At 37.0% G+C, this 14,294-nt stretch overlaps 4 protein-coding genes across 5 annotated transcripts; 2 read left to right on the top strand and 2 right to left on the bottom strand.

Annotated features, from left to right (window-relative positions):
- On the top strand, nucleotides 86-5,538 carry LOC107632097 (IAA-alanine resistance protein 1). Its single transcript, XM_016335743.2, has 11 exons — nucleotides 86-676; nucleotides 857-940; nucleotides 1,066-1,115; nucleotides 1,455-1,506; nucleotides 2,336-2,458; nucleotides 2,592-2,836; nucleotides 3,361-3,513; nucleotides 3,598-3,705; nucleotides 4,293-4,394; nucleotides 4,856-4,900; nucleotides 4,982-5,538. The coding sequence occupies exons 1-11, from the start codon at nucleotides 358-360 to the stop codon at nucleotides 5,135-5,137; spliced, it is 1,437 nt and encodes a 478-aa protein (XP_016191229.1). The 5' UTR covers nucleotides 86-357; the 3' UTR covers nucleotides 5,138-5,538.
- LOC107632098 lies at nucleotides 5,708-7,751 on the bottom strand. Of its 2 annotated transcripts, none has more exons than XM_021119962.1 (3): nucleotides 7,070-7,751; nucleotides 6,754-6,992; nucleotides 5,708-6,218 (listed from the first exon to the last, which is right to left on the bottom strand). In XM_021119962.1, the coding sequence occupies exons 1-3, from the start codon at nucleotides 7,116-7,118 to the stop codon at nucleotides 5,952-5,954; spliced, it is 555 nt and encodes a 184-aa protein (XP_020975621.1). In that variant the 5' UTR covers nucleotides 7,119-7,751; the 3' UTR covers nucleotides 5,708-5,951. The 2 variants fall into 2 exon arrangements, with proteins under 2 accessions (XP_020975621.1, XP_016191230.1); XM_016335744.2 differs by having other exon boundaries at nucleotides 6,754-6,960; nucleotides 7,070-7,647.
- Nucleotides 8,446-10,199, top strand: LOC107634822 (putative clathrin assembly protein At1g25240). Its single transcript, XM_016338235.2, has one exon. The coding sequence runs from the start codon at nucleotides 8,813-8,815 to the stop codon at nucleotides 9,914-9,916; it is 1,104 nt and encodes a 367-aa protein (XP_016193721.1). The 5' UTR covers nucleotides 8,446-8,812; the 3' UTR covers nucleotides 9,917-10,199.
- LOC107632099 (protein BASIC PENTACYSTEINE2) lies at nucleotides 12,176-14,280 on the bottom strand. The gene is made up of 2 exons (XM_016335745.2): nucleotides 14,060-14,280; nucleotides 12,176-13,331 (listed from the first exon to the last, which is right to left on the bottom strand). The coding sequence occupies exon 2, from the start codon at nucleotides 13,324-13,326 to the stop codon at nucleotides 12,499-12,501; it is 828 nt and encodes a 275-aa protein (XP_016191231.1). The 5' UTR covers nucleotides 13,327-13,331; nucleotides 14,060-14,280; the 3' UTR covers nucleotides 12,176-12,498.

Raw genomic sequence — 14,294 nt, 5'->3', positions numbered from 1 at the left:
GATTAGTCTAAAATTTTGTTTGAAGAATGAAAAATAAATAATAAGCTAACACATTCATTGATTAAGTTTTGAGAATGATAATGAATATGATTATTGGAGTCCAAAATTGACTATTAGTGGTACGGCTGCACCGCACTCACTCAACTCGAGTTCAAGTAGCCTGGATATAAGCGAAGAAGAAACAAAAATGAAAAATTGAAAATAATGAAGGTATAAGTTATGTTAGGTGAAAAATGGATGTAATAACGTTCGGGATCATAGTGGGAATAATCGTGCTGTTTCTAATAATCGTTTGCTACATCACCATAGAAGGCACCTGCAAATCACGCTCCTAATCCTAATACCAATTTACTTCTCATGGCATTGCTTCACTCATTACTCTTTGCGGCTCTCACTCTTCTCTTTTCTTTGGATCTGGGTACTGCGCATCAGCATCACCCTCACTCCCACTCTTCCGCCTCCTTCTGTACCCATGGCCATGACCACAACCACGACCATGACCATGACCATGCTCATCATAACCACAAGCTTCCCGAGGAGTTGGCGGAGGAGGAAGATATGAAGCTTTATGGCTTTGGGTATCCTCATGACCATGGCCATGATCATGGCCGTCATCATCATCATCATGGGCATCTGCACCACCACCATATTGAGGTCACAGAGCTATCTGGTTTAGGTACTCCATCTGTTTGTGAATATGCCCAGTTGACCATTCTATGTGTTAATCTATCGCTTTTTCTGTTTTTATGTTTTATCTGCTGCAAATTCAGCTCTTTCCTGTTGATTCACACATTCAATTCAACTCTTCTGTAACTGGCTCTTCTCTTTTCTTCTTTATTTGTAATTTTGATGTTAGGCCTTTGGTTGAATGCGCTGGGCTGTTCATTTCTCGTGAGCATGGCTTCCCTTGTCTGCCTCATTATCCTCCCTTTAATCTTTGGTAAGTAATTTATCTCTCATTCTATATTATGGATCATACAATCCAAATTGATCTTTTCAAACATCATAAAGGGACTATTTACGTTGCGCAAAACTCAACTTTTCTGGGTTACTCTCCTGTTTCAGTGCAAGGGAAACCATCCAAGGCCGTTGTTGATTCTTTGGCTTTATTCGGGGTTAGGTTTCTTCGACCTCCTTTATTTGCCTTCAGCACCTTGAATGCTTCTTTTGATTGCTTTTCATTCACACTGTTTATTTCATCAAGATTACTACTTTATCCCATCTGTTATTTTCCGTAAAACTATTTATGAATAAGTTCAAACCATGTCCTGTAATTCATTACTCACTTTACATGGACAATCTAGTTTTGAATTTGATATAAGCCACAGACCAGATTGACAAAGAAAGTTACTGAGTAATTATCTATCACCAACATAGTAATATCTTCCTTTTCCGTTTTTTTTCTTTGATTCACATTTCTTTCCCTTTGTTCTCATTGATCATGCCTATTGCAGGCGGGAGCTATGTTGGGGGATGCCTTTCTTCACCAGTTACCGCACGCATTTGGTATGAAATGCTACACAACCTGTCTTCAATATAGCTGATGCCTGAATTTTCACAAAATAAGTTTACTCATTAGGCAAATTCATTGCTCCTTTGAAAATACATTCTTAAAAACTCCATTCAGCACCCCCACCCTCCAATTGAAAATTTAGAAGAAAAAGGAGGAAAATGCTTGAAATAAATTTTTGCTTTTACTATGAATGTGTCTCTTAACTTCATTTAATTTTGGTTCTTAAGCAATATTTTAATGCTTTTATGTGTGTTTAAATCTTATAATTGCTAGTATTCCATTATCTGATATCATTGGGGGACCTTATGTTTCTCTCTCTAGCGTATGTGGTGTGTATATCTCTTTCTTCCTTTATTATTATTATTATTTTTTGAACTGGTGCTGACCCTACAGCATTGGTAGTTTCCAAGCTTTGTTAGTTTGGTTAATAATGTTATGAAAGTGTAAAAATTCTGAAGTTTGTTAATCAATCCTTGAATGAAACATTGAAACATGTATGAAGTGTTTAGTATGGGAAGACAGAGGGATTAAAAAGCAGGGTAGGGGCAAATGCAACGTGCATGGCTTGGAAAAAGGGTATATAGGTTATAAGTTTTCTGTGCACTGCAATCTAGAAGCCACTTTCCATCTCTGATTTGGTTGAGACTGGGCAGCATTGCTGTGTTGTTGACAGAGAACATTTCCTCTTTTTCCTTCTTTTCCTATTTTTGTATGGAGGATAGCTCCTCCTTTTCCTAGTTTCACTGTGTCTCTCTTTTTTTCTTTTTTCTAATTATATTTCTCTTCCTTTTTCGTACCTAATATGATTCTCTTTTACTGTAGGTGGTGAACACTCCCATTCTCATGGGGATCATGATCATGATGATAGTTCTGGACATGGCCATGGACATGGACATGCACATGCACATTCTATAGCTGATCTTTCTACGGGAATGTCCATCCTAGGTTGGTAATGATATGTTTGATCTTTCTTAGCAACGTTGTCAATTCTCACCTTGCAAAGATATGTAGCATATTTGGCTTCCTTTTCTTATGGTATATCACATATTAATTCTTATATGTTTGGCAATTCTTGCAGCTGGAATTGCACTCTTTCTTCTTGTGGAGAAAGTAGTGAGGTATGTTGAAGAAAACTCTGGAGGAGCTAGTTCATGGACACATGGACACCACCACCATAATCACAACAGTAAGAAAAAGTTGAAGGATGATAGCAACTCAAATACAAAAGAAGAGAAATTTCTAGATGAGGGAAAAGATTCCAAACAGGTATCCAATGACTTGAAAGAAGATAATCCATCTCAATCTGAATCGTCACTAAGAAAGGTAAGATGATTGTTTACAAATTGTTGATTCAATTTCAGAATGAATAAGCCTGGTTTTCAAAATACATTGTGCATACAATGATACAAAGTATACAACTAAATAGTTAACGTGGTCATACTTTTGTTATCACATCATAAGTTAATATTAGGAGCAAAAATCGAATACAAACTATTTTATCACAATATGGTTTCTTACTATACATAATTTTCCCTTCATAAGTCAAAGTTATTAAGTGTAGAGTGCATTTGATAGGTTAGAGAAGACTATACTTATATAGATAGGATGTCCCTATTTGACAACATATGTAGCAACAATGGACTAAATTGAGATCTCTAGTAGTTTTTGGGCTGGCTTTGCATTTTAATCTTGAAAATATAGTTAAAAATTTAGTAATATTAGATAGTTGCTAATATTATTTGTAGTCCAGTGTAGTGTGAACACTTAGACAGCTTCTTTAACTTGAATGGAATACGGGAAGTGGTGAGACAAGTTTGTCGTATATATGACATATCCTTGTATTACAGAGAACTGGTGGCAAAGCAACCAAAGGCAAAGGCGACAATGTCAAGGCTAGTGCTGTAGGTAGCTCCACAACCAAATCCTCAGATGTTAAGGAACCCATTAGACAACCATCAAGTCTTGTGTTTGGCTATCTCAATCTGTTCTCTGATGGAGTTGTAAGCTATTTTTACCTTTTATTGAATATTTGAATTTAAATGAAGGCTTTCAATGTATTCATGCTGACTGTGTTAATATCGCAGCATAATTTCACCGATGGAATGGCTCTAGGAAGTGCATTCTTGCTTTATGGATCTGTTGGCGGTTGGTCTAGAACTCTGTTTTTGCTTGCACATGAGCTCCCTCAAGAGGTTCAAATCAGTCCTTATTCTATATCATGCATAGTACTATGCCTATTTGCAGAACATTTTGCTACAGCATCCTGTTTATTCAGGCATGACACAAATGGCAACAGATATTTCTTAAAGGCGTTAAACTTTTGTGTGTTTAATACATAGCATCATTTTCAATAGAGATTGTGTAACATATATGCATGCTGTTGGAACTTTGGTCTATCTGGTTGCCATATCTTAAGTAGCCTTCCTCAATAGCTCGTTCTGAGAAATATAAGTTGTTCATTGGGTGGTATGATTTCCATATTGGATAAGCAAAGCTGCTGCATGCGACACTTTTATGACATTTTGGGTCTCAGCATGTAATTTGAAAAGAATATACATACTAGACAGTCAGAATTTTTGCCATAATGAGATAAATTTATCCTTAGCCTTTTGATGAAAAAATGGGTTCCACCATCTCTTACGATTAAATGTTTACAGTGATTTTCGTCAAAGATTCTAATATTTTTTTGGCTATAATATCACTTGTCATCATGTACCTTGCATTAGTATGGTCTGTTTCTGGTCAAATATCTAATGTTATTTGTTTCCCTTACAAACAGGTTGGTGATTTTGGCATTCTAATAAGATCTGGTTTCACCATACCAAAAGCTTTGTTCTTCAACTTTCTATCAGCACTCGTAGCACTTGCAGGAACTGCATTGGTGAGTGCTGCCTTCACCAAATACAGTCTGTTTTTTAGTGGATCCAGAAATTGAAGATATAAATACACAAACATATAAACAAAAATAGGAATGTGAATAATGACAATCCAGTCTTCAAAAATATTTTTTGGCGGTTAAATAGAAAGACAATCAACTATTGCATGTTTTGGAAAGAGCAAACAGTTCAATCATTTTTGCTTACCAAACTAAAATGACATAATGATTAAAAAGAGGGAATATTATACTGCCTTAGATTCCTGTGTGGTAACAAGGTCATTATTATCCAAATGTTCTACCGGAACAATTGTATGTGTCACATCTTCTTTCATTTCCATGTCCCCATACCCTAAACAGAGGTAGGGCATGTCATGCTCTCAGCTTTTTAGATTTGCCACCATTAATGGTTACTGTGTCCAAGAGTGAACACAAAATGGAATAGTAAATCACTGTTATGGATGCAGGCTCTTCTCTGGGGGAAAGATCCTGGACAGTCATCTCTGATTGAGGTGAGGGATTGTCCATAATAAATCTATTGGTTGATTCTAAAATTGATTTTGGGAATGACATATCTATCTACCTTTTGATAGGGATTTACAGCAGGTGGATTTATATATATTGCAATAGCTGGTGTGCTTGCAGAGATGAATAACAATGGGAAAACAACATTCAGAAGTACAGTAGTCCAAATTATCTCGCTGGCAATGGGAATGGCTGTTGCCCTTGTTATCTCCCTTGTAGAATGAATGAGGAATTTAAATTATCATTTATTCTTGATGTGCCAATTATTTTCAGAAAAGGTATATGCAAAACTGTGTCTAGAAATGATTTTCATTATTCTCTGCTAAAATGGTGGACCCGGAAAAGCTTGTAGGAGGAACTGGAAGAAAATGATAGATCAAACAGAATGGTCAGGGCTTATGCTTGAAATGATTCCTTTCTCCCCAGCTGAGTGAAGCCTTGTATAGTAGAGATGCTCCTTTAATGATACTAGCCGTAGCACAAGCTCTTTGTCTTTGTCAGATTATGTTAGCTTGTAACATTCTTCTTTTTCTTTCTTTTGAGCTGTATAGCAGTCAAAATGCTTTCCTCTTTCTTATACACGTGAGTTAAAACGTTGGGTTTGTCTTATTTATATTTCTTTTTATATCTTTTATTAGTTGATTTCCTTCCTATTAAAATTGAACTGAACCTGGCTGTGACCTCGTGGTCCATCACTATTTCGGCAAACTTTTTGGATGCAGGTTTAGATTTTGGAATATCGCATAGAGCATTTATACTAACATCCAATCACCAGGTGCCAAGCAATGGAAAAATTTTAAGCTCATAAAATATTGATTTAGTCTTTATAATTGACATAAGGTATAATAATGTCTGGATTTAGTGAAACACATGAGAGGTACATTTTTCTTATACCACGATATATAATGAGTAGTATGCGGTAACTATGCTTCTCCTCTTGTTCTCTAAACCAATATGAAATCAAAATGCATTATGATTACATATAATGTTGTGATGGAACTTCCTCTTTCTATCTTCCCTTAAAATTTATAAAAAAAATTAAGGCTCAAATTTGTCCAACTGCTGAAGCATTTCAAAGATGGCAATATTCTGGTGTGAGGGGAGGGGAGGAGGCGTTGGCATTCTGATTAATGGAGTCATTACAAGGTCTCCTCCATGTGTGAGGGTGTGGTGCCTCTTTCGGACTCCTCGAGCACGAGGCTCTGTATCCAAGGTAGCCACTCTTCCTCCTTCCACTGTGGCTTCAGATATCTCTACTCTCTTCCTTAAGCTTTCTGCATGTCTTTTATCATGCACGCCACCATCCTGCCAAAGCCATTTATAACATCCACAACATATTTTGTGAATTAAGTTTTAAGTGTTTACCTTTAGAACAAGTCCATAAGACAATAGAAAAGAGTAGCTTCATAAACACCAAGATCACTAGATGATGAGCAATATATTATATATTACTGTAGCAGAATTTGTCTTGAGGCAATATGAATAGTCATGTCCATTTCATATACAGTATTCTATGTTATATATGAATTCACAGTACCATAAAAATACAAAGTTCACCCACCACACCAAACACCAATAATTGATTGAGGAGAGAGAGAGAGAGAGAAATATAGAGTGGATCTCTACATTGCTCAAGATATGATGTGTTCAGTGAAATGGTACTGCAAAACTGGCAGAACCATATACAAGTTAAATTCATAGTCCTCCTTGGTGAAAGAGACCATTATAATAATATGAAGCAGCTACTTAATTTATATCAGCATGGTGGTTTAATTAGTTCTTCATGCAAACGCCATAACATAAGAAAACATGTAATGCAGATAATGAATACGTTGCTTACGTTGTTATTGATAACGGATGACTCGGGCATTGGGCATTTGACTGGACGATCTTCATCTGTAGGCTCCATGGGGTGTTCCACTGGAAAGAAATCTGTGTTGTTCTCATTATTACTATGCTGATGATGATGCACTTCCATTATGAAGGCCCTTCCTTGACCTTGCTGAGTTATTGCACTGCTCCCATTCTCATCTCCCTCCTTTTCATCCTGACAATAATGCAATACACAACAAATGAAAGCTTCTTACTTACTTAATTAGCTTGCTAATTAAAATTGCCTCTCTCATGCAGCAACTTATATAGTAAGAGGGACTTACAAGAATGAAATGATCCGCGCATGAAAATCCCATGAACCTGTAAGTTCATGCCAGAAGCAGTGCTCTCACTTTAATTTAGTGTTGTGTATGTGTTGTTCCAGTAGAGAGAGGAAAAAGAAAGAGGAAAAGAGAGGGGACAGTGAGCAGCATAAAAAGGAGTAGAGAGAGAGAGAGAGACTAGTGACGCACAGTGCAAAGACGAAGCCAAGGTACAAATTAAAGCAAAATAGAATGGTATTTCACCCAAGTTATGAATATTTTAACCCCAAAAGGGTTCAAATACGATTTTGCGCTTTTCCTTTTATTATTGGCTTTCTTAGCTTCTTCTGCTTTGCTTTGTTGAAAATGTAAGCATCAATCTCTTTCTAGTTTCTCTCACCTCCTGCAGGAGAGAAGGGGGATTTTGTGCTTGCTTGCTGCTACACCCAACACACAAGACATTCCATCATCGTAAAGAGCAAAATCAAAGAGCCGAAAGCAAGAAACATAGCGTCATTCTTGCTATCACTTTAGTCCTCATTCTCACTTTTGAATGCCCCCTACTACTACGTTTACATCGATGCATGTATGGTTTTTAATTAAATCCATATATAACATGCTTTTTGTAGGATCGGAATGGGATTGGTATCATTTGTTCTAGTTTCAATGTTATTGCCATTTGCAGATATCGAGGACGACAAAGGTGCACTTGGTGGGGAAAGCCTACATCATTTGCATTCGCCTTACAACTCTGCTTTATGTTATTATCTTTATTTCTATATTGCTTAATTTTAGGTTATATATACTAATGTCTTATATTAATTAAATTGCAAATGAACAAATCAGACATTACTGAATGACATATGTTTTGTTTAGTGTTGGAAAATGGGACAGTAGTAGACCCAAAAAGCAAAAGGAACAAACAAGTTGGCACCACAGTCCACAGGAGAAGTAACTCACTCCCACTAACTATATGAATAGGAGGCTTGTTACAACTTAATTCTGAATTTATAGCCGAAAATTAAGTGTTAGCAATATTAAATACCACAAATCTTGCTCCACATACATATATGTTGTGTTTTCATTTTTCAAACTGCCGAAAATAGTACCAATTATTGATGAATGATTTTCCATGCATCCAAATATTGCCTTTTAAAGGGCGACAGAGGCAAGCAATTCAGCAAGAGGCCAACCCCATCAAATATCACCTATATGGTTCTGATATGAAAAAGTGAACATCAAAGTTTTTATTGATTATTATTCTATTTGGACCAATTTCTATTAGTGATTAAATTAATCTATATTTAGTTGTTAATTATGATAGCACAAACATCCAAAATTAAAACAAAGTCACTCCATAAAACGACAACTCATCACATTAACAAAAGAAAGAAAGAAATAAGCAAAGCGTGTTTCTGGCTGACACATCATTACAAGCTGCAAACTACCAAATTCCACCACATGAAACTCCAAAATACACGTTTATTACAACCATCGTGAATGGCACAAACCCACTTCCAACAAAACATTCTAGATAGTTGGACGGGAAAAAACAAAACAACAGCAAGAACAAGAACAAGGAGGAAGAACAACCTTTCTTCTTCTTCTTCGTTGTTGTTGTTGTTTGCTTGTTGCCGCCAATATCCACGTGCCCAAACGGTAATTTCAAAACATACGCTAACCGTAATAACGGAACATTCAAGGAAGAAAAAACCTTAACAAATAAAAAGAGAATCACGAAGAGGAGGAGGGAAAAGGAAAAAAATGAGGCTATGGCAAAAGGCAACGGGGGCTATCAAAGATAGGAAAAGTATATGGACCGCTAAATTGATGCATAACGGTCCATATCAAAATCCTATCTTCGAAGCGGTGGTCATCAAGGCTACAAGCCATGATGAGCACTGCATCGATTGCAAGAACGTGCAGAGAGTCTTTCAATGGCTCCGAACGTCCCCGTTGCACCTCAAGCCCCTGCTCTTCGCCTTGTCCTTTCGAATGGAGAAGACGAAGAACTGGGTGGTTGCCATCAAGGGCCTCATGCTCATGCATGGCGTCTTCTGCACCAACATTGCTGCGGTGCAGAAGATGGGAAGGTTACCCTTCGATTTCTCAAACTTCTCCGATGGATACCTGCACCCTTCAAAAGCTTGGGGATTCAACTCCTTCGTGCGTGCCTATTTCAATTACTTGGACCAAAGGTCAGCGTTCGTTTCCTCCGAATTCAAGAGGGTGAGCATGAAGAACAACAAGAAGGATGGTCTTGAGGTTGAGGAGACGTTGATGGAGGAGCTTAAAATGTTGCAGAATTTTCAGGCGCTGATTGACTCGCTCCTTCACATAAAGCCCCGGAACGAGAGCATGAAGCAGAATGCACTGATCCTTGAAGCCATGGATTGCGTGATAGTTGAGATATTCGACGTTTACAGCAAGTTCTGTAAGAGAATGGCGAATGTGTTGATGAGAATCTACGATGTTGGTGGCAGAGAAGAGGCTGCCGTGGCTCTCAAGGTTCTTCAGAAAGCGTCGTCCCAAGGCGAGGATCTGTCTTGCTACTTCAAGTTCTGTAAGGTGATTGGTGTCCTCAACGCCTCTCAGTGCCCCAAGATTGAAAGAATCTCCGATGAAGACATTGAGGATCTTGAAAGAATCATAAGCAGCGGAGACAACATGGCCATTGTGCTGAGCGACAGTTGCATGGAGAAAGAGTTGAAGACGGTAATCACAGAGCAGTGGGAGGTGTTTGATGATGTTGATGATTATTCTTCATGGCAAAACAAGAACCCTTTCTTGGATTCATCATATGACTACAGCCTCCTATGTCCTCCTCCTCCTCCACCTCAAGTTCTTCCTGATCTAATTAGTTTCTAGAGAGGATATCATCATCATAACCAATTAAGCGTACCTGCTTAAAATAAATGTAATGGCTCCCCCCCATTTTGAAATTAGACCTTATCCATTACATGTTATGAAACACGTATATCTCTTTTATCAATGTATCCTCCTCTTCTCCGATCCTCATTTGCAGAGGAATTTTTGAATCCCACCTATTCAGTTTATTAGGAGAGTTTTAAAAATCTCTATGTACAACTGTCTTTTCTTTTCTTATTGTTCTTAATCTTATGATTAGATAGATATTCAACATTTTCCTTCACTCATGCATTCATTTTTGCATTCTGTGCGTGTTGTTGCATCGCATTTGTAATATAGAACCATGTACTACCACCATTCATTCCAAATCCAAGGTTAAAAGATAAATAAGCTAAATCACACTAACCTTGACTACCTTTTACATGTGGGTTAAGTTACTCATTTTTAAAAAGAAAGCAGAGGATCCCCAATGGAGCAAGGCTAGTGCTATCAACTTTTTTCCACCTTTGCAAGAGGTTCATTTGCTTCTTTTTTTCCAGCAAAATTACAAAAAGCATCAGCATAAATTTATGTCAGTTGATTATTAGATGACTGGTATTGTTCTTCTATATTTATCTTCTTTTTCTTTTTCATTTTTTCGTTTTATTAATTGATTGCTCACAATTTTGAGCAAAAATAATAATCGGGTTAAGTACGATTTTGGTTTCTAAAGTATAGGCCGAAAATTTTTTTCATCCCCAACCTCTTTTTTGTATATAAAATCATCACTAAGGTTTAACTTAGTTTTAAAATCATCTTTACCTTAGGCACCAAAATCGTATGGAGGTGGTAGCGGAGGCGGAGACAGAGGTGGATCGTAGACAACTTCTTCTTCTTTCCTTCCCCTTTTACATGAACAGAAACACTCTCTTTCTCTCTTTTTTTATTTTATAATTTTTTTTTGTTATGAATAATTTAGTCCAAAATTTTAATATTTAAGTAAAAAGTACAATTTTAAAACTTGGTTTTAAATATATGTAAAAAAAAAGTTAGAGACAAATTTTCGACCTATACTTATACCTTAGGACCAAAATCGTACTTAACCCTAATCTTTATAAACCAACCTTTTTCAGTAAACATCAATCAACTTTTTTTAAATTATTTTGTTTATATTAAATTTTATACTATAAATTATAAACCTAAATTTTAAATAACTAATATTGACTAAGTAAATATTAATTACTTATACTTTCTCTTACAATTATCGAAAATTATGTACATCCATTGCCACCAACAACTTTTACGCTCAGCTCAGGCCTCAGGTTCCATTTGACTATTTGGGCAGTGATATTATGTATTTAGCATTTCATAAGTACAATATGTAGCATCCCCATCTCTTCCTTTTAGTATGTTATAGTAAAATTCGCAAGCTATTTTGTACGCTCTAAGAATTTATATGGCACTGATACACACATCGTTAATTAATACTCATACTCATACACCTCTAACAAAATTGACAAAACCAAAATGACATACAAACTACAAAGTCCAAAATTTCTTACCTTAATTTATGCCAAACAGGATAAAGTTGTAATACTATCGACAGGTTCCTAATTAAAGAATCCATCCATATTTTGTCAGCATTCCATTAAGAGTTGCCAACTAACAAAACATCAGAATCAGAATCAGATTCATGCTAACATTAAGAAAAATTAGTTTTAGTTGATAAGCTCTTGCCAGTTCGTTGCACCAAACAAAACTGCTTAGTTATTCACAACAAAAATAGTGATTAAACCTTAAACGTACCAAGGCCAAATTCCTATTTTCGACAATATCACAATCCTGTACGGCTGTACTAATAATAAGAGCCAGCAAAACATATGGAGTCGTTACATTGCATTGACAGCTAAAAATCACCGGGATTGAATCATGTCTACCTTGTACTGATTTTTTCATCTCATTCTGCTACAACACAGAGGCATGGAATATTTGGCGGATTATACACTCACTAAAGATTAGACTTTCACTTGAGATTATACATCATAGATGTAAGATCTGAAGATCCGAAAAAGGAAAAGCATGTTGTGCTAGAACTCTAACCGAGATAAAAGAAGTCTAAATGGGGTACGTCTCAAGCAGTTAAGTGAAAGTATTGCTATCAAGATCCTATGCAACTACAAAACTGATTGGTTAAATAAAAAAAGCACAATCAGCATATGATTAATGAACCTTTAGGACAAACTAAATATGAAACTATAATTCATTGTTAATAGTAACATATCTAAAACAAAGATCATAACATTAGTCAACAACTTGAGCAAATACAATTAAAATGTGAATGAGTATTACCCAAAAATAGTCGATCTAGTAAAAGATCATCTACATAAATGTTAATGCCATACCAACATAGCCATCCCTTGTCACATAAGAAGATGGTAAAAGAACAAAAGAAATGGAATGTTCAAATTTCAGGTAGAAGTACCATACCAAGACATTCTTAGATAACTGAGAACAAATAACTCAACATCTGTGTGAAATAACTCAACACAGGTGTTATATACAAGTTAAACAGACCATAGGTCATGGGTCTTAGAAGCACCTAACTACCTGATAGTGACAAATTTGTTGGTGCCATGTCTAGCCCAGTGATTCCTCAGGTCAATTGGGTTACCAAAATTATAGCCTTCGGCTGCTAGTTTCTCTAATACCTTCTTAAAAGCACCCTGGCTCATTTTCCGTCCAGCTATCCTTGCCCCACGTCGTTTCATGCTCATTGGCAATGGATATGTCGACACATTTGTAGTACAACAAGCAGACTGCCATCCTCCACATCCCCAGCGATAACACTGCTGCGGAGTCCCAGTACATGAACAAACTGGAATGGGTAAACTGGAAATATCCATATCAATTCCATTTATTACAAACTCAATTGTCTTCATGGGCTTTGATCTTTGGACAGGAGCATTGCTTTTATCCTTCGGCTTCCTTGGTTTCTTCGCTTTTGGAGTTGTTGAGGCAACCCTACCCTGCCGTTTCCTTGGTTGGACTCCTTCCTTTTGCACTGTTTCTTCAACTATATCAGCCTTCTCATCTCTTGATGTATCAGGTGGCTGTGTAATTTGTGTTGGAGCGGCTGAAGTTTCCGGAAGAACAGGATAATTGGGATTGGTAGGCTGCATATTGAAAAACCTATCTCGCTGGCTTATCCAACTATCCCTCACATAGTTGATTGGCATTTGTGCTTCGGAAACTACACAGTCTCGAGGGTGAAATGCTCCATTTGTATTAACTAACATAGTTGGATCCCGACCAGGCATAAATGGTTTTGTGTCACGATCTGTCATACCAGGCATGAGCTGCAGGCCAAGATGCCCTCCTTTGAAGGGTTCATAGTATCCCCAATTGGTCATGTTCAACATATCATCATCCATGACAACTACACAAAGGAAAGAAACAAAAAGATCACGAAGTTTCAAAATTATGTCTTTTGCTTCTTTTTTCAGTGTACATCATCAAAGCCTTAGCATAACACCATTCCACGGAAACATAATCTGGAAGCACTTTTCAAAGTCCATGAGCTGAACCTAAGAAAATAAATCGACACCAACAAGCACAGAGAGGGGGAAAAACGAAAGCAATGGACCCAAATAGATCTTGCCTTCTAAGTGGAACACCCTCACAATTTGGTTCGACAGAATATTGAAACTTTCCGACATTATCAAAGCTAAATTACCAAATCACGCTCAGACAAATCTAGATTTAGCATTTCCGAGTGAAGAACTCGGGAACTTCCTCGATTTTGAGTCACCACAAAGATGAAAACTCACGATCTGAAGGTCCCTGTGGTCCCTACATTTTCCCGAGAACAAAACAGAACACACACAAAAACATAGCATCTGGCGCAGATCCCCAATTCCCATTTGAGCTAACCAACAATCAGAACTAGGGTTCCAAAATTGTGAGAACTTGAATAGGAGATCTAGCTTATAACGGCAAACAAAATCCAAAATACTAAAAAGGAAAATTCATATAACAGAATATTTATAAGGATGCAAAAAGAAATGAGAGGGTTCGACGGTTGATGAAGGACCCCATCTATTCAAATTTTAAAGGAGAGAGAGAGAGAGAGAGAGAGAGAGAAGAGAGAGGAGAGAGAAAACTTACTTGGTGGGTGCAAACGGCTCTTTAGGGTTTGGCCCTTGCTGGAGAGAGAAAGATGAGAGAGACAGAAATCTGAAAGAGAGAGAAAGAGAAAGAGAAAGAGAGAGGAGAGAGAGAGTGCGAATAGAGGAAAGAGAATCACCAAACTAAAACAATCTGAACGTGAACGAGAGAGAGAGAGAGAGAGAGAGAGAGAAATCGGATCTAAAAAATAGGGTTCCCGATGGCCACTATATTA

The sequence above is a fragment of the Arachis ipaensis genome, chromosome B03, assembly GCF_000816755.2.
Source record: "Arachis ipaensis cultivar K30076 chromosome B03, Araip1.1, whole genome shotgun sequence".
NCBI classification, from domain to species: Eukaryota; Viridiplantae; Streptophyta; class Magnoliopsida; order Fabales; family Fabaceae; genus Arachis; species Arachis ipaensis.
This window is presented reverse-complemented; position numbering and strand designations above follow the sequence as displayed.